The sequence below is a fragment of the Theobroma cacao genome, chromosome 2 (assembly GCF_000208745.1).
Source record: "Theobroma cacao cultivar B97-61/B2 chromosome 2, Criollo_cocoa_genome_V2, whole genome shotgun sequence".
Classification (NCBI taxonomy): Eukaryota; Viridiplantae; Streptophyta; class Magnoliopsida; order Malvales; family Malvaceae; genus Theobroma; species Theobroma cacao.
In genome coordinates this window covers 25,188,160-25,208,740 of record NC_030851.1, presented here as the reverse complement: position 1 = coordinate 25,208,740, position 20,581 = coordinate 25,188,160, and the positions used below count along the sequence as shown (strand labels likewise).

At 34.8% G+C, this 20,581-nt stretch overlaps 3 protein-coding genes across 9 annotated transcripts in view; all 3 read left to right on the top strand.

Annotated features, from left to right (window-relative positions):
- Positions 1 to 8,566, top strand: part of LOC18609192 — a 16,368-nt gene extending 7,802 nt beyond the window's left edge. Inside the window, exons 8-12 of one of the 6 annotated variants that reach the window (XM_018115851.1) lie at positions 3,129 to 3,202; positions 4,821 to 4,866; positions 5,444 to 5,553; positions 5,918 to 6,092; positions 8,224 to 8,566. In XM_018115851.1, the coding sequence (XP_017971340.1) occupies positions 3,129 to 3,202; positions 4,821 to 4,866; positions 5,444 to 5,553; positions 5,918 to 6,092; positions 8,224 to 8,316 (498 nt within the window). In that variant the 3' untranslated portion in view covers positions 8,317 to 8,566. Of the gene's footprint in view, positions 1 to 3,128; positions 3,203 to 4,820; positions 4,867 to 5,443; positions 5,554 to 5,917; positions 6,093 to 7,673; positions 8,054 to 8,110 lie in introns of those variants that run through there. The other 5 variants (XM_007044208.2, XM_007044206.2, XM_018115852.1 and 2 more) reach the window with 5 other exon arrangements.
- LOC18609191 lies at positions 8,655 to 10,921 on the top strand. The gene is made up of 2 exons (XM_007044205.2): positions 8,655 to 10,010; positions 10,106 to 10,921. The coding sequence occupies exons 1-2, from the start codon at positions 9,444 to 9,446 to the stop codon at positions 10,751 to 10,753; spliced, it is 1,215 nt and encodes a 404-aa protein (XP_007044267.2). The 5' UTR covers positions 8,655 to 9,443; the 3' UTR covers positions 10,754 to 10,921.
- LOC18609190 lies at positions 13,869 to 16,933 on the top strand. Of its 2 annotated transcripts, XM_007044203.2 has the most exons (3): positions 13,869 to 14,139; positions 14,264 to 14,981; positions 16,174 to 16,933. In XM_007044203.2, the coding sequence occupies exons 2-3, from the start codon at positions 14,427 to 14,429 to the stop codon at positions 16,816 to 16,818; spliced, it is 1,200 nt and encodes a 399-aa protein (XP_007044265.1). In that variant the 5' UTR covers positions 13,869 to 14,139; positions 14,264 to 14,426; the 3' UTR covers positions 16,819 to 16,933. The 2 variants fall into 2 exon arrangements, with proteins under 2 accessions (XP_007044265.1, XP_017972094.1); XM_018116605.1 differs by having other exon boundaries at positions 13,869 to 14,981.

Here is a 20,581-nt window from a genome sequence, read left to right as displayed (position 1 = left end):
ATCTCATGAACCATCTTTCTTAGGAGCTAACAAAGCTGGGCAAGCACAAGGACTTTTACTTTCACGCACTAGACCTTTCTCCAACAACTCCTCAACTTGTCTTTGTACCTCAGCTCGCTGCATAGGTGGCATTCTATATGCTGGCAGATTTGGTAATGCTGCTCCTGGTACCAAATCAATTGCATGTTGGATGCTTCGTAAAGGTGGTAGACTTTTCGGCAAATCCTCATTGAACAATTCTCCAAACTCCAATAACTGCTGAATTTCTGTTGGATATTGAGGAGATTTACCCATCTGATCACTTTTTAAATGCTTAGTTACCAAAGCATACATAATACCCATCTCACTACCTTCAGCTTCAAAATTTTCAGCAGATAAATACCCAGTGATCTTGCTGATCTTGCTGTTTGCTGATTTCTTAGTCTCTTCTTTAAGAGGATATAAAGTGTACCTCTTGTTATCCTTGTAGAAAGAATAGGTATTTGGCTTCGTCTTATGAACCATATCATGATCATACAACCAAGGTCTACCCACAAGAATATGACCAACATCCATTGGCACAACATCACATAGGGCCTCATCATCCAAGTTATCTCCCATAGTAAATTTCACCAAACATTAAGTAGTTACCAGTCCCTCACGTCATTTCTTTAACCACCAAATCTTGTAAGGATGAGGATGTTTACTTATAGGAAGCTTCAATTTGTCTATCACCTCTTTTGAAATAATATTTTTCATACTTCCTCCATCAATGACAAGATCACACACTTTGCCTTCACAAACAACTCGTGTGCGAAAAATATTTCGCCTCTTCCAATCTTCTGCTTCCTCATTTACTGTTGTTGTCATTACTCTTCGTACCACTAATGACTCACCTTGTGCAAGATAAACATCGATTTCCTCTACCTCCTCCTCATACTCATCATAAACAGGTTCTAACTCTTCCCCTAATTCTGCTAAGTTCACCCTTCGTTGTGGGCAAGCAAAAGAAGTGTGCCCCTTTTCCCTACAAGTAAAACATCAAATGTGGGAATTGCTGCCTCCTTTATTTGTAGAAGAACTAGAACTGTTTTGTCCTCCATAAGGCATTAGACCCTAGCCTTTATCATTCTTTTCAACATTGGTTGTACCTCTATTAGTTTTATTGATTGTGGCAGCCCCTCGATAATTTTGTTGGGATGTTGGATAATCTCGTTTTGCTTCAGAATTATTTTGCCAATGGGTGCCATATAAGGGCTTTCTAGCACCATAGCGTAAAACCCGTTTTTCTGCTGATAGAGCATATTGACGAGCATCTTCAATGTTATATAAATGAACTACTCCCATCTCGTCTCTAATAGAATGATTTAAACCAGCAAGATAACGAGAAGTAATTTGTTCGTTACTCTCAGCTAATCTAACCCGAATTGATAAGTTATTGAATTTCGATGTATACTCCTCAACGGTCATGTTATTTTGCTTCAAACAATGAAACTTTTCATATAATTCCATAGTATAATCAGCAGGTAAAAATTACTTTCGTAATTTGCTTTTCATGTGCTCCCAAGTGCTGATTTTAAGCTAACCTTGTCATGCACGTTGCTCTTCAACTCTCTTCCACCATTGAAGTGCAGTACCCTTTAATTTCAACTTTACAAATAACACTTTCCGATTTTCTGCCATGGGTTTCCATTCAAAGTAATTTTCTAAACTAGCTTCCCAATCCAAATATTCTTCCGCATGAAATTTTTCATGAAAATCAGTTACTTCAATCCTGATTCTTCCACCGTTTAAATCAAGAGCATGTAATAACCGGCCTTCCAATCCAACTCTTGCCGCTTGATTTGCGGGTCCATCTTCATGAAAGGGGTTCTCGTTCTCAAATTCGTCATCATCCTCGAGATCGTGAATCTCAAGGGGGTTGTGGTCACCTTCCGGATTCTCCATTCGGGCTTCCACTGGTTCCTGACGCTGCAAGGCTTGCACAGCCCGGGTCAAGTCATCAATCATTCTCCGCATCTCTGCCAACTCAGCTTGTTGGGGCTGATTGCCTCTACCTCGACCTCTAGCTCGACCAACCATAATCTCCTAACTCAAATCCTTATAGGATAGTAAGATCGTTTGCTCTGATACCACTTGATGTAGCCGAAAGGTTTAGGGCAATTAGAACTCAACAATTAGGGCTAGAATAGGGTTGATTGTGTTGGAACAATAAAAAGATAATTGGGTTTTCAAAGAAACCTCTTGAATAAATATTCAAAATAACAAAAGATGATAATAATAATCTTCTACCTAAGATACTTATTTATAATAGTTAAGATAAATCCTAATCAAATAGTAATTCTAATCCTAAATAAAGACTTAAAGTACTAAAATTCTAATAAAGATAGGAAAAAAGAATCTCAAACTAAATAAATAAAATAAAATCCTAAATTAACTAAAATACTAAATAAATTTTCATATGCGCCTGCATCACAATGTCATTGATCTCCTTATGTTGAGTGGAGTCTATGGTTAGAACTTAGAATAATAAGCTTGTTTGGTCAATACTATGTTACGGAGGTTTCTCTCATGAGAATTAGCATGGCTGNAATCAAATAGTAATTCTAATCCTAAATAAAGACTTAAAGTACTAAAATTCTAATAAAGATAGGAAAAAGAATCTCAAATTAAATAAATAAAATAAAATCCTAAACTAACTAAAATACTAAATAAATTTTCATATGCGCCTGCATCACAATGTCATTGATCTCCTTATGTTGAGTGGAGTCTATGGTTAGAACTTAGAATAATAAGCTTGTTTGGTCAATACTATGTTACGGAGGTTTCTCTCATGAGAATTAGCATGGCTGAGTTGCAGTTTCTTGTTGACTATTTCGAGATTGTAGAGGTGAATATTAATTAATATGGTATTTGCAAAAGAATATAATTAGCATTCTTGATTATAGGTGCATTAATTTGCTAGTGTCTGTGGATATGTCCCCATCGCCAAATGACTAAATGTTCACCTAAAAATGTAATGAACATTTCTGAAGCCCTTCTTGTTTTAGGGGTTTGTGATCACTCTTGTGTTCTATCTTTTATATGAAATTTGGATATGCAACCTGCTCTTTTATCTGGATCTGAGAAAAGCATTCTTCTTAATTCAGGGACATACAGATGGCCACGTGGCGCTGCTTGATGTTAGTACTAACTCATTAATTGTGGGTGATCATTGTGTGGGGTAAGATTTTTTTTAAAATTGTTGTGTAATAGCATTCTACAAATAAGGGAAGCTAAAAAAATGCTATTTTGGTGCTTTCTGCATGAAGAGTAAGATTTACATAATTCTACTGTTTGTGTTTGGATAAGCACATTAGTGAGGTGAGTGTTTGGATATGTTTACTTTGTGGAAAAAAAGGTAGATGTTATTGTTGATAAAATTGAGGTATTTTTTTGATAAAATTGAAACTCAACATTGAAAAATAAGTTTTGAATGTTAAATATGTGCTGTAACAACTGTTTGGTACACTCTTGAAATTTAAAAGCTAAATATAATTAAACTGTTTATTAATACCAAATGCTGAATTCTAAAATTTATATAATTTATATTTTTAACCTTATAGTTATCATATCCTACACTATTATATCATATACAATCCTAGATTAATTTGTTTTGAATCAAACCTTAAAATGGTTTCGGGATTATTGCTTTCTCTTGGTTAATATATTTTTCTTTACTATAAAAACTAGAGACAGAAAAAATACTTTAAGAAAACTTCTTATTTTGAATACTATCCATTCCTATATTTAATTCAATGAATCAAATTGATTAATCAAAAGAAATTTAAAAGCATATCTCATTGTTCTATCAAAATTATATATAGTTGGAAGTTTTACTTGTGAGAATTTTATTTTTGTACATGAGGGGGCTCATTGGGCCCTTAGGCTATATGCCTACACCTTTTCCCATTCCATAGACTCCACTCCCTAGCTAAAGTTTGAACCTAAGGCCTTCAAGTTGAAAGTCCTGAAGTTCTAACCATCGGGGTGTTGCAATGAGGATTGAATTATGAGATTATTAATATTGTTGTATAAACACCATAAAGCACATGAAAATGCTAAAGAAAAAAAAACCAACAAAAGAAACAGATAGAAAGACCTTATTTAGTGGCTATTGAAGTGTGGATGATATATGCTGTAGTAGATGTTGACAACGTTTTGCAAAAAGGTGGTCTGTTAGAGCCATCTTAAGAGAAAAAAATTCTACATTCGCGAATAAGTAGGCCCTTAGTTACTTAATTCTTCCGATACTTATTTAACTTAATAAACTTTCTATTAAGTGGCTCCACAGTGAGTGACCAAACTGAATATTAAGAATTTCAATTTTCATCACTTCACGAAATGGGAAGAGAGGGGGTAAATACTGGTAGGAAACAGTTGCAGAGAAGGCCTTTAAGGACTTTAATTTTTTCATAAATGACTATTACTTTTTCTTTCGATTTATCGGAAATTTAATCTTGGTTAATGAACAGAGCAATTCCATCAGGCTGGATGGCAACTCTATGCTGTTGGGTGTGTTACTTGTGTACGTCCAATGAATCCTAGATAATTTGTTAGCTATCTTTTGAGACTGGTCTGAAGCTTTCAGTGGCTTTTAGTATATGAAAATGTATGGCTCATTACAATCATATTGCTCTTCTACAATGGGTTGCAGAAGTTTGTGTGAATATATTTGGAAGCTGAACCCATCTAAAATGACTTGATTCTGAAGCTAAATAAATGGTCATAGCCTTTTAAGCTCTTAATTTCTATTTTCGTCATGGAACTCCCTTGTTAATACATGTATGGATTTGGTACAGTCAAGGAAGTGCTGCATTGGACATTACATCTGGTGGGAACATGACTGTAAGTGCATGTAAAAGCCCTAATACTTTTTCTTTCTTGTCTAGTATTTCAATGGCAGAATACTAATAAGATTAGTATTTTTATTTTCAGTGTTTTCTATTGATATCAGATTTTTGTTTGATTTCATTTTACTAAACTCTAGCTAACGTTAGTTCTTCTTTAATTGGATTTGTAGTTAAATGTTATGGAGGTACATTGAGAATGCAATAGTTGCTGGGAATTTATTTTCTCAATTCATATAGTAATAAAGTTGATTGTTGGCATCTATTGCTTCTTGCAGAAATTATCGTTTGTAATGATCTTTTTCAAAAATGAGTTGGGTTTTAATTAGAAACACATTATGCATGATACAGATTTCAAATTTTTTTTTTTTGTTAAAGTAGCACTTTCAACTGACGTAACCTACAAAGTTCCTTAAACTAAAAGTCATAACTCAAAAAGTAAGGAAAAGAGAATGAAATAAATTGTCGGATAATAATTTTTTTTTGATAGGCAGATAATAATTTTTTATCTTGTGCTATTACTTCAGCCTATTTGTATACACTGTTTCCCAATGAAGTTTCTTCACTTTATGCAGGAATACTTCCAAACAACTTACAAATTTATGGAGCTTTCACCACATGCTTTGATCTCGATGCATGGGAGAATCAACTTGTGGCCAAAGAACTTGCTTTGTGGATATCTTAAGTATGAAACAATCTTACAGCTTTATCTAAATTATTTGGAAATCCATCCTGGGAATCTAGAAATTTGCGTCATAGGAATTCAGCCCAATATTAAACTATTGACAATTAGCACTTCTCATGTCTGAATTGTCTTTTCCAGTTTTTCTTTTTGTCTTGGTGATATCATCATAGGTAGTTTAGACAAAGTTATTCAATGCTGAAAACATGGCTGAAAATTAATTTGTTTTAAGCTCCTTTCTTTTGTTGTTCGACCATATATATATGAGGCCAATAATTATATATTGGCCAATTTGAATTTCTTGCATAATGAAACTGCTACAAACAACAGAGAATTATTTTCTGAATGAGAAATTCATTCTTTCCAGGAACCGCAGAAGTAGAGAGGCTCACATTTTGAAAGCCATAGAAAATGGAGCAGAAACACTGTTTGACATAGTTGCTAATGTGTATTCCGGGGTTGACCGCAGTTTTTGGATTGCTGCTGCATCAAATGTCAGGCTACATGTGGATCATCTGGCCCAGCAAAAGAAGTTACCGAAGGTAAACATTGCCCTGTTTTAGGATAAAATTTTTTTCCCAGGCTTATATTCAATGCATATTTTCATACAACTGCACCATCTCAGTTGGTAGTCCTCTTTTTCCTCATATATGGCATGTAGGCATAAAGTTTCTTTGTTCCTTTTTTTTTTTAATTTTCTTTGGTTATTAATGTTGTATAAAATCAAATCACATAACTGAATTGGGTTCATATGGATTAGAAAAATGTTAAATCAATTATACATTTTAGACATAGCTTGATGGAGGTCTTAAGTAATACATGACTCTCCAGAATGCTTTCTGCTGAATTACTGGTGGACATGTCATTGTTTTTCAGAGGTTCCATCTGAAATTGCTACTTTCACAATGGTGTTTTCTGGAATCTTGACACCAAGAGCAAATAGTTGAAAATATTATAAAGCATGCTTTGAAATGATTATTTGCCCCTGTTAATTAGCTCATATATTTCATGTCTAGCTGATGCAAGACCTCCTAGAAATGGTTGATGCATGATGCTGTTTTGGGAAGAGGAAAGCTAATGGATGGCTTTTGGAAACAGTTAAAAAGGGTTTTCCAAGGTGTAAACTAGGGTTTGAGGCCTCTTTATGGTCTGATCTTTTAGATTACAATAACAAATAGCCACCCCAATGAATTCTTTGAAGGGCACATGAAATCTAGGTGACTAAAATTACATTAAAGAATGCTTTAAGACAATCATATTTGAATTAGGTTTAGCACATTTAACTAAAATAGAAAATATTCAAACAAAGAAAATGCATAAAATTTTTAAATTTCCTCTAGGACAAGCTCAAAATGTTAAAATACCCCTAAATGAAATTATGCATAAGTTTACAGCTTGGTATAACCTATTAATGCTAGCCTGCCTGCCTGCTTTATTACTACATGAAATTATGCATTAGGTATGTCTGCTTTATTAGCACTAGAAGACAGCCAATAGTCACTTACATCCATGTATATTAGCATGTGTTGATTTAGTAGCTTTCTTACCCCCCCCCCCCCCCCCCCCTTCCCCCCCGAATCCAAACAATTAAAAAAAAAAACCACAAAAATCACACGTATGCATAAATAGTGTATATCTTAATGGACCCTTATGTGTGCATATGCATGCATGTTCATGATAGTATGACACTAACATTTGGATTTAAAACTAGAATTTGAAAGTCATCAGAGTATTATTGAGAGAAAATAGCTGTTACCTTTACTCTGTATCTCCTCATCAATTACTTTTACAATTTTTATATCTTGGAAATTAAAGCTGTAACTAATACCGATTTTGTAGTGCATATTTGCTTGTATGTTCTCTATGTTTTTCAAGCAAGAGTAGAGAGCTGTATATCATGATCACTCACTATGTTCTTTCCATCATTTTACCTTTGATAGTTATAATTTTAGTTCGTTATCAACATAGCTATGTATTGACCATCACGCAGATTATGTAGCTTCATATGGTTTTTTTTTTTTGTGTAGAAACAATATCATTATAGTGGAAGCTGTCATTTGTTTCTTCTACAATTTTGAAATTGCATATGCCTTGTAGTAGTCATAATTGGGTGTTTCTTTCAGATCTAAAATTGCTAGGATAAGCATTTTAGTGACTTTACATTATTGAGACAAACTGCAACCTTTACTGTGAGAATATGCAGGGCTTCTCTGTGGAAAATTTCATTGACAGTTTGGTTACATTTGAGAGCTTGGTGGGTGCTTTTGAGTGAAAATGAGGAAAGCTTATAATTGTGGACCACCCACCTACCTTCTCTGTTGGACCGTTTCCTTTTTACATGCAGCTTCTCTGATTTATATAAGCAAACAGGTCCTAAAAAGTGCAGTTTACATGCAATTATCATGTCAGATCTGAACCAGTTCCATTATCTGAGAATAGAAATTCGCTTTGTGATATTTAATTATTTTCTAGTGGGATTAAGCCATGCTCGCATTTCTTTTAATTTGGCTACGATAAAAACATTCATTATCATCCATGTGTGCTCAATTGATTCATGTAGGAATTTTCTGTTCAGAAGTTCCATAAAACTTGGGTGCCTTTCTTTCTGAGGTGGACATGTGCATATCTTAGTAGCAGGTTTATGTTTAAGTGTCTGAAGCTGAAGATTTCTAGATTTCTTATTGCTGGGACAGTGGCTGGCATTGCTGTATATTTAATCAGGTAAAAGCATGCTTAGATCTGAATAAGAGAGGTAAAGGTGTGTGAAGCATGCTTGGAGCTCGTGACAGGCTCTGCCATCGCTTAAGGCATTCATCTAGTGATAATTCAAGAATAAGTATTATTTTTATACTTTCTAGCATGGAAAGGAATCGCTAAAATGGGTTGTTGGAGCAAGAATCTGTGGTAGATATTGATATATTATATTGTGATGTTGATATGATAAGTTAATTGATGCTTATGACATCATATATCACCATGTGAAGAATACATGACAAGAGGAAGAAAATATCTTTCATTCTATTTCTTAGGAAACCAAATGAAGTTGATTGTTTCAGCATGATCAAAAGTATGATAGTTGTAGAAAATGCCGAGTTTGATTGCTTGCTCGATGATCGAGAGCCTTATCTTGCACCACCCTAGTCCTTAAACAGGCTTTGATCCAGGCATAGCCGAGTAGCTGTGACTCAAAATCAGTTCAATTTACGACCTTAAAAATGCAATATGGGATTGTCATGGCATAGTGTCAAGGAAATCACTCCAGGTGCAATTTGTTCCCAAATTTGGTGAACTATAATTCAATAAAGCATAATTTTTGAGTTATTGATGGCAAAGCCAAAGAAGAGAAGTGATTCAAGAGCATGATCATCACCAAAATTCTTACAAGAGTGCAGCCAAGAAACCATAATTTTTGCTCAACTGCAGCACAGTTCGGTTTTGTTTGATGACCAGAGCAAGTTAAACCACTTTTGTTCTTGTAATCTGCCGGCATTTTCTGTCATCCAACACATGAGATTCGTGGTTTTCAGTGGTGTGCGAGCAATATGAACCAGCTGGTGAATTCATGCCGTGTCCATCATTTTTACCTGGTAACGCCCCATTGCCAGAAACAGTAATACCTTCCCTTTATCCATCTTTTAAGAAATAGCTGTAAACCTAACATTTCCCTCGTTCTCTCTCTGCTTTATCCTTCTAATAAGGTATAGCTTTTAAATGGGGTTTTAGATTCTTCTGTCACCTTCCATGTGTACCTTGCTTGATGCAGAACGTTTTAGGCCCTACCTAAAACACTCCAGGGGAATACTGCCTAAGTTAATTCATTGCCTTAAAACACCTTCTCAAGCTTAATTTGCATGCAATGATTTTGATCCTCATAACCCAGAGAGAGAGAGAGAATGAAGCAGTGTGAAATGGCTTGTTTTGAGAAGGAAGTCTCCTCTCACATTAGAAAAAGATTTAGAGAAGGGAAACGTAACACTACAATAACTATATTGTTTTTCTTGTCAATGGCTTCTTTCGTGGTCGTTCTTGGGACGTTCATCAATTACCATGCTTGGAAGTTCTTAATCTCAAAGGACTCTAACATCCCTCGACTCAACGGATTTTCTCCGCCATCACCCTGGTCTCCCAATTCCGACGTTCTATACAACTTTGCTCTCTCTTCATCCTCCTCCCTACAGCAGCCCTTCAACTCTTCAGAGGACGCCTGGCATTCTATGACTGATGAGGAGCTAATGTGGCGTGCCTCGACAGTACCAAATGTTGTGGAATATCCTCACAACCGAACGCCAAAGGTGGCATTCATGTTCTTAAGCAGAGGAACACTACCTTTGGCTCCACTCTGGGAGAAGTTCTTCATGGGACATAAGGGCCTCTACTCAATTTACTTCCATACATCTCCGGACTTCATTGATAAGCCACTAGTAACCTCCGTCTTTTACGAGCGCAGGATACCAAGCAAGGTTAGAAATATAAACATACAATGATCAATGGTACGTAGGTATTAAATTGGAACATCATTTCATATGCAAATTTCAATCCCTCTTTCGATTTGCAGCCTGTGCAATGGGGAAGGGCGACAATGGTCGATGCTGAGAGGCGCCTGTTAGCCAATGCCTTGCTCGACTTAGCCAATGAGAGATTTGTGCTACTCTCAGAGGCATGCATTCCGCTATTCAACTTCACCACAGTTTACAACTACCTTATCAACTCCAGCCGCAGCTTCCTTGGTTCATTTGATGATCCAACGCACACTGGGCGTGGCCGTTACAATAAGCAGATGTGGCCGACTGTGTCATTGGCAGATTGGCGCAAAGGCTCGCAATGGTTCGAGGTTAATCGAATGCTTGCCGCTGAGATAGTCTCTGATGACAAATACTATCCTGTCTTTAGAGACCATTGTCGCCCCCCGTGTTACATGGATGAACATTACCTTCCAACTCTCGTGAACTTAATTTGCCCGGGGCTCAATTCCAACAGGAGCATTACTTGGGTTGATTGGTCTAGAGGTGGCCCACACCCCACAAAATATTTGAGAAAAGATGTATCAGTAGCATTACTGAATCAAGTCAGGCAAGGATTTAACTGTACTTATAACGGTGAGAGGAGCTCAATCTGCTTTCTTTTTGCCCGGAAGTTTCATCCCAGCACTCTGGAGCCACTGCTTAGGATAGCTCCAGCATTGCTTGGATTTGGTCATCAGTGATATTTGTCCAGCCTAGACCCCAGTCAACTACAATTTGTTGTGATGTTGAGGATAATTATGCTTAAACTGTTTGAGTGTTAGTTACCAGAAAACATACAAAGTTTGCGCCTTTGTCACCAAATGTAATGCTTTGGCTCCATTACAAGGGACAGCATGCAATTTTTTTCATCACCTTGATACCTCTCTTTCATGTTATCTATATTGCTCCCTGTAGCATCCATAAATGGGACCAACTCAATGGAGCCCCATTTGTTCGAGTGGGGTTGACCCCTCTAAATTTATAAAAATTAAAAGAGAAATATTTTATATATAGTAAGAATTAAACTTGTGGTGTTGACTTGGCTGTCCCCTGTCACTTGGCACACACATCATCACTATGTCATTTGTTGTATTTTAAATTGTTTATAATCAACGTAAGGATGGATGGAAGTTGAAAATTTTTAAATGAAAGATGAAAGTCACAGTACTATGCTGTAATCAGAGCTTTGTTACAACTAAGATTATTATTATTATTAAAGTAATTCAGACAGATCAAAAAGGTTAAGATGACATAATCAAGATTAGATTTGCCAGTATTGGTAGAACTTTATCTCAACGGTGTAAACCCCCAATTGATTGTAATAACAATAAGAATATTGATTTGATACAAAACCTTAATGGATACATTAATCAAGCTATTTAGCTGGTAGTTAAACTCACATAATAAATCCAATATTTTACGAATAGTTTAATTTTATTTCCTTCTCAAATTCATTTTAAATTCCCTCATCAATTTTTCTGTATTTATGTTTTTGTTTTTAGTTGAATGGGGCAAAAGCAAGACTTTCACAAATTTTTGGTGCCTTTTTTAATAATAACCTTTAAAAGTTTAATGTGTATATCCAAACTTAGAGGTAATAACTAAGGATTTATATTTGATGCAGTTCACTAAAATGTATGGTTTGCGGTAAAATAAAAAATGCTTAAAGATTTAAAATTAGATGTTAAAAAATTTATAATAATTAATTAAACAAAAAATAAAATACTTTCACTTTTTTGTCTCTCTCAACCTTCTTTTTTTCTCTCTTTCCAACTCCATCATCTTCTTCCGTTACAATTAAATTTTACTAAATTGTACAACTTTAAGAGCAATTTTTAAATTCTTTTCATAATCTTTTAAAATTCGGAGAGAGATTGAAGAATTTTGCAAGGGATTTTGGGTTTTTTGTTGGAAGACACAAAAAAAGTGAAAAAATTTTATTCTTTATTTATTTAATTATTATAAACTTTTTAATATTTAATTTTAAGTCTTTAAAGATTTTTTATTTTACGTCATTAATGAGATGGCACATTCTGGTGGGTTGATATTATATAGAAGCTATATTATGCCAGTGTTTCAAATATAAACTTAATAACTAGTAGGCAAAGTCTAATTTAAATTGTTAGCAAAGCAAAATTCAATGGATTTATTTTCTTACACCTTAAAAACTCAATAATTTATTTGAATCAAATATGTCTTTATAATTAATAGTTGATTAACTATCATTAATTAAAATGTTACTTATTATTTTTGTATTCACATGATATTGACATGGCATTCACATGGAGGGTGAAAATACTATATAACATGTCACTATCTCTATGACATGTCAACATCACGTGGTATAAAATGAGAAGTGACGTTTTAACTAACGACAATTAGTCAAATATTAATTAGAAAGGCTTATTTGATTTAAAATAAATTTTTTTACAAGAATTTGATTAAATACAATAAAAAATTAAAAATTGATTTAAATTTTTTTAAATAATTTAAATTTTTTAATATTTTTCCATGTAAACAATTACAGGAAATAATATAGTTTTCTTTCCTCTCAATTTTCCTGTTCTCCATTTCTTTTTCTTAAAAACTATTTGTATACTTATTATAATTGTGATAGTCTTATCTTTCCCCTTTCTTTTCCTCTCAAATTTGGTTATTCCCATTTCTTTTCTAAGAGAAAAACAGGTTTATTAAAATATAATGTTGAATTACAAGTCCTAATAAATTTAGGTTCATGGTAAACATGATAAGAAATTCCAAGTCACTTTGCCTATGCTTAATTTTTTTTTTTTGGACTGAAAAATCATTTCATTAATATCAATTGACAAAACACAAAGAGATTATAAAAGCATTCAACCAGAAAAACAGACATCCCAACCCATTTGTTACTCACCCCATGAATTTGAGCCTCGTTAAAAACTTTATCATAGTAAATCCAGAGGGACAAACCTATAATAAGAAAAAAAAAAATACTCATCTACCATGAGATAGGATAATCTCATAATCAAATTCAAATTACCCTTCATTTCTTATAAACATATCTCTATCAATATCAATAACTTCTTGTATCAACACTGGTAGATGTGAAGAGTCCTTCCATTCTATCATCTTTTCCATCATTCTTTTGCCTATCTTAATTAATTAACAACATTGATCATAACTGAAAATTAAGTCTAACGTAGGACGGTGATGATGTGACTTGGTACGTACAGTTAGGTAATCAAGGAATTAACGAAACTAAATGGTCAAATAATTAAGTATTAGTAACATCACGACCAACGGTTGGAAATGAATATTCTTTGGGGGTTAGTTTCAGCGAAATTATCGGAATTTTCTGATTTGTAAGAATCATTGGTCCCAAAAGAACCTTCCAAGAATATCGACGTGTAGACCAATTCCTAACATCACTGCTTCATGCAGCCTAAATGTGACACGTGTTTGCGTCTCTCACGCTTCTCCCTAAACCGAAAAAACGTGTATGACAAGGGAATTCCTGAGGCAGACAGCCCCATGCACTTGTCGTTTGCCCTGGGTTGAGCAAGCCCAACACGCAAACCACCTTCCTTTGTTTGGAAAAATTATTGATTGGCGGCTAATGCTGAGGGGGACTTTCAAAGTCCAAGTTCAAAATACTTAGGCTCTTTAAGGTCCTTGATGCTTGAAGCCGCATGCTAGAAACTGTTTTTATTAATGCTTAATTAAGGATCAAACGTGTTAAATTAATTAAAGCAAAAGTTGGAGTGAAAAAGGGCGTTTTGACTACTTGTATATGGAAGATATTAGCTTCCTGTGGTCTAGAAAGGCAGCAACTGGCTTGCAGCCATCACCCATTCAGACATAAATTCAATCCCTTCACAATTTCCCATCTGCTGTTTCTGACCTGAGCTTCCCAGTTTTTCCGTCCTTGCCCTTTTGCATCTTTTCATATTCCATGTTAACGTTGATCATAGATCAATGGTTTGTGCTTCAAACTTGCTTGATTTCATTCTCTCTTTTATAAGAATCATCGAATGGGCTTCGTTTTACTACTATAGTTTTTGATGGCTTAATTTTCGATCATTACAATAGTTTTTCATCGACAGCTCTGGTACAGTATTATTTTTTACTTCCTTCTCTGATCATTACACAGTTATATGGTATATAATCTCAGCGTCTGGTTTGTTGTGTCCAAATTTTGATTCCTCCCAAGTTCTTTTCTCTTGCTTGTGCAGTGTTGGCATCTCTTGTCCTCAAAGAAAAGAACTGTTGTGGAGTGACAGAAGAATCACTTTTCTTGAGAACAAGAGCTTTTGGGTCTCTTTAAATTTAAAGAGGTATCTGAATCTCTCTCGGAGACAAAGCTTCCTGATTTTCAAGGCAAACAAAACCAAAAAAATGAAGGGTGAAAACAACAATCCGTCAACCTCATTTGCCAAGCTCTTTAATGCCCACTTGCATTTCTTCAATGTCCTCTCTTGTGTCCTCCTCTTTGGCTCTCTCCTATCTCTTGGAATCATACTCAGCTTTCATCTTAAAAACTTTTCAATTGACCTACATATCACGCAGTTATCTCTGACTACGAGATCAGCATCGGCACCGCCGCCCCCGCCCCCGCCGCAATCATTTACTCCGGCTGCTAAAACATCTAATGTTGCGGGCATAGGACTAACAGAATTTCTGAAGCCACCGGATGTAATGCATGGCATGGATGATAAAGAGCTTCTGTGGAGGGCCTCAATGGTTCCCCGAATTCCACAGTATCCATTCGATCGAGTTCCTAAAGTTGCTTTCATGTTCTTGACAAAAGGGCCTCTTCTCTTGGCTCCGCTGTGGGAGAAATTCTTCGAAGGGCATGAAGGGATGTACTCAATCTATGTGCACTCCAATCCATCATTCAATCTATCAGACCCTAAAAGTTCAGTGTTCTATGGCAGAAGGATTCCCAGCAAGGTTAGCCTTTAATTTTCCATGTGTTTTCTTCATTCATGCCTGCAATGCCTCCTACTTGGTGAGTTTGATAACGGATCCTGCCATTAAACAACACTATAACAAATGGTATTCTTGCAACAATGGAAATTCAACGCCTTTTCTTTTTAATAAACATCACTTTATTCTTTCATTAATATAATAATTAAGGTTGTCTGGAAACATATTCTGAAATACATTTTTGGGTAATCAAACTAATACTAAATTTCACCATTAATTACACCAGATGTTGGCTCTATTTAAGCTGCCATGCTTACAATTAAGGCCACATGGTTTGATTGATTATTTTTTTATTTTTTGGTATAATAAAAAAAAAACTTTAAACTATTAAAATAATTCAAATAAGTTTTTATATTTTTATTATATTCAATCAAATTTTTATATTTTTAATTTCAATCAAAATAACTTTTGTAATTAATGATTGACTTAATCAAAATATCAATTGTCATACCACAGACAGTGATGTGCAATGTTAACATATTATAATTGAGGATGACGTGATATATTAATTTGATATGATAATAAAATAATGTGATATTTTTTACCCTTGACATTAACGTTATATCAATGTCATGTAAATATAAAAAAATTATTTAAGTGTTATGTTTTTTTTTTTTAATTTTTCAATCGAATTCTTGACAATTAAACCACAAAAAATTACATTTGCATCTTTCCTTTTCCTGATGAAGAATTTTCACTTTGTTTTTCCCTTTTCAGTGCCTAATGAAGGAAAGATTTTAATCCCAAAAATGGCTTTTCTTTGATAAATTTTTTACTTATTACACTTTCGAGTTGTGGAACCCAGTTTAAATGTAGAGATAAGATGGATGCCTTGGTCACAGCTGGCTGATCATCAAAGCACCATGTGGTCCAATATATATGAACACAAACTACAACATTGAAAGCGGTACACGTCTGGATGGTGTACCCTATTCAAGCCTGACAGCCAATTGGGCTTCTACTGTTTGCATGCAACAAACCTAACTTTCCTTATCCCCCCAATTCCCATTTCTTCCTCATGCTCTGCTAAGCTTTCCCCTTGTGCCACATGTCTACTTTTTGCTCTTAATATTACAATTTCTTTAATCTCTAATTAAGTAAACTAGTTATGTTAACAAATCTTTTGGTTTTTTGGGTATTCTCCTACCGAATGCAGGAAGTCGAATGGGGAAAGGTGAATATGATTGAAGCCGAGCGGCGGCTGCTAGCCAACGCACTACTGGATTTCTCAAACCAAAGATTCGTTCTTCTGTCGGAATCATGCATTCCAATCTTTAACTTCTCCACTGTCTACTCCTACCTCATCAACTCTTCCCAGAGTTTCGTGGAGTCCTACGATTTAGAAGGCCCCGTTGGGCGGGGCAGATACAGCCGGAGAATGAGCCCCCGAGTCACACTGGACCAATGGAGGAAGGGAGCCCAATGGTTTGAGATGGACCGAGAGCTTGCCATTGGGGTAGTTTCCGACCAAGAATATTTCCCAGTGTTCCAAAAGTACTGCAAGGGCGCTTGCTACGCCGATGAACATTACCTGCCAACGTTTGTGACCATGAAATTTGGGCACAAGAACTCGAACAGGACTCTGACATGGGTCGATTGGTCCAAAGGTGGGCCCCACCCTGCAAAGTTCCTGAGGACGGAGGTGACGGTTGAATTTTTGGAGAGGTTGAGGAGCGGAAGCCAATGCCAGTACAATGGGAACACGACGGATATCTGTCACCTGTTCGCCAGAAAGTTCTCTCCCGATGCTCTGTACAGGTTGTTAAAGTTTGCACCCAAACTCATGCACTTCCATGAATAAATACATTCATTCTTAGCACAGAATCTATTCTTTTTATTCATTTTTGTAATTTTTTTTGGGATAAAAAGCAAATTTGCCCCCATAATTATCAATCAATTTACTACTTTTCTCATTTTTTTTTATGTTGGATTTCAACTTCAAATTATTCATATATAGTCAAGTAGTAAGGTCCGGTGTCTCATGTGGGCAATCTCACACATCGGCGTCCAATTTTTTGTCTTTATAGTTAAATCAAACCACACACACTTTTTAATATCATTAATTATTACGTATATAAATTATGAATTATAATAGTTAACTGATCAATCTTGGTTGGATCGACATTTGATGAATACAATTTCGGTATAATTTAAAGTTTAATAGTGTGTGAACCTATAATCGTGTTCATTTGTGTCCTTAAATCATTAATTCTCAATTCAACAAATCACGTTGCCATGTATTTTTATAGACATAATATCTAAAAACCTCTTTCAAATTATTCAAAAAAAAAATAAATCTTTATTTTTTATTATGTTAGATCAAACCCCTATACCTTTATTTTAAGTTAAATAAGTTTTTTATATTTTTATTTTGAATCAAATAAATTTTTATGACTAATGATTGACTTAGTTAAAAAACTACTTGTTATTCTATGTCATATAACATGTTTTTTTTAAACTTAAATATTTTATTTAAAAACGGGGAATAATGAGTTCCCTATGAGACATAGAAGCAACATACTAGATTTTAAGTTGCTATACATTAGACCCATATCAACTTAAAATTTAGGCTCACAATTTGCATAAAAGCAAAAGTATCCCACTCATTCCTTACACAACAGAACCTTTAACAAAAACAGGGTTCATAAAATTCCATATACAACAAACATTTCTCAGTTTTTGTTCTGTCACCCTTTACATATTCAAGCAGACAAGCAAAGAACAAATCACAACTCATTCGGCACTAGTAGAAAAGCTAGAGCTTCATCTAAAATATCCAACAACCCAAGATCAAGTGTTGTCCCAAAAAACATACACATACCTGATATAAGGTACCAACATCAAACAAACAAGCTCCTTGCAATTTGGAACGTCTCAACATCATGTCTCCAGAACACTTAGCAATCCAATACCCTTTAAATGGCATTCGTTTCAAGTAGTACGCTAGTGGGATTTGCCCCTATTTTTTCATCAATCACCCTTCTCTACAAACTATTTCTCTCCCTACTATACCTCCTTACCCATTTATTTAAAAGAGCTCTATCCCTAATCTCCAAGCCAATGATACCCAATCCCTCATCCTCCATATATCTATTAATTGTATCCCACCGAGCATAATGGATTTTTCTTTTCTCCTCCACTTCACTCCGGAGACACCTCCTTTCAATTTTCTCTAATTCATTTTTCACCTTTTGAGAGTTTTAGAAAAGTGACATGAAATAAATCGGAAAGATCATAAGGATGGATTTTAGAAGTGTGACCTTACCACCTATAGAAAGCACCTTAGATTTCCGCTCTGTCAAACATGCCTAGAATTCCTTTATGTTTGGTTTCCACATCTTTTTCGAGTTATGTTTGGCACAAAGTGGTCATTCCATGTATGTTGTAGGCAACTTTCCAATCTTGCACCCCAACATTGCTGCCCTCTACTAATCATATGTGAATCCACCCCAATTCCCATCAAGCTACTTTTTTGGAAGTTGATTTTCAGCCTAGATATTAGTGGAAAACATCTCTATATTCTTTTACCATTGCGGAGATTCTCCAAATTCAGTCCACAGACAAATTTGTGAATTGTAAATGGATATTGTGAGATCATTAGATCCAACGGGAACCACTTGACACAGGCTTAGGCATTCACCATGTTAAATAAATAAGCTTAAATTTAAGTAACCAAGAGGGGGGTGAATTGTTTATCAAATAAAAATTCCCCCTTTTTGAATTTTCAATATAGTTGAAGTATAAAGAGTGGAGTTAGAAAACAAAGAATAAGCTAAGTAAGTAAAGTGTAGAAAAGTAAAGAGTACTCAACCAAGTTTTTATAGAGGTTTAGCCTATGATGCCTACGTCATTTCCCTTGATAGCACAAAGAGTTCGAATCCACAATCAACTTGCCTTTTAACATAAGGTTAGGCATAACCTTGACAACAAAATGCCTTTCCAAGGATCAAGTACAATTTCAATCAAAGTCATTGCCTTTTAAGATCAAGCACAACCTCTACAATCGAAATGCCTTTTAAGGATAAAGCACAACCTCTACCAAATTCCTTTTAAGGATCAAACACTGTTGGTCCCAAAAAACGTGCTAAAGGGGGGTGAATAACACTTTTGGAATGACAAAAAAATTCTTTCCAAGTAAAGAGCTTATTAAAGGAATTTGAAAATGAAAATTTAAAGCTTGCTAGAAAAATGATTTAATGCTAAAAGTAAGAAGAAAATAAAAAAAATAGACAAAACACAGTGATTTATAGTGGTTCGATCTTTTTGACTTACATCCACTATCTTGATTTTCCAATCAAGGATTTTTAAACCAATTTACTAAAATCAGTGAAATTTTCAAGCTTCCACTAAGCTTTTACAATAGCTTTTCACAGGCTCAATTACAACCTTTAACAATGGCTTTTCACATGATTAACCAAAACCCAAAACTAACTTTTCTTAGGCTAAGTTAGACCCTGTAACAACAACCAAGCTGATCCAATCTTGATCTACCCCTTAGAGTGTCTCTCACACTCTAAGTAAATGAGAAATAAAGAAAAGATGAAGATGGACAAGATACTATATTTGGTTATTAGTTAGACTTTGAGGTCGGTACCAAGCAAGCACTCATTAGTTTTTGGGGAAGATTTATGGTTCACACAGAACATTAAGCTTCAGACTCCTATAGAGTTAGCTTATTTCATATTTTGATTTATGAGGAAAGTTGTGATAAGAACTAAGTCTAATCTTATGTATGGCCAAGTCATCACTCAGATAGTTGCTCATTTTAACAATGATGTCTCTTCCATGGATGATGCTACTTTTCAACCCACGATTAAACATCTTGAAAAAATTATGATAGGTAAAATGGGTTATATAGAAGATATTGAGATAGGAACTTGGGTACATAAGAGAGCTCGTCCAGAAAGTGATGATGATGGTGATAATAAAGATGATGAAAATGTTCCTCCACCAACTTCAACTTAACCATCCTTCAGTATTGTGTCATCCAGTACTTCAGACATTAATGCAAAACTTGTGGCAATTATGACCACATTGGATGAAAATTTAAAGCAACTTGATCTTATGGCTGCACAATTTGACAACTTTGACCAGCAAATCCAACACATGCTCCAAAATCAAGAAAACTTAGATACTCATCTTGCGCAACTCCTTTTCAAAGGAGGACACTAGTTAAGATGACTTGTACATCTTCACTCATGCTTATCATTCTCATTGTTCAGCATATTATATGTGTGTTATTATGAAAGATTAAAAATATTTATACATCTTGTTTATAGTGTTCTTAGCTTTCATTTATGTGTGTATGTGGGGGGGGGGGGCGGGGCATTCTTGATTTGAGCCTTAATTGAATACTCTACATGGAAATATATCCTTGTTGAAAATACCTATATTGTGCCTTGATTGTAATGGTTGAATGTATTTCTTTGTGCTTTAAATTGAACATCTTGAGTAGAAATATATAATGATTTACCTACACATTGATCTTTAGATGTGCTAAATGAGTATATTTTCCTATGCTTTGCTTGAATATATATATATATATATATATATATATATATATA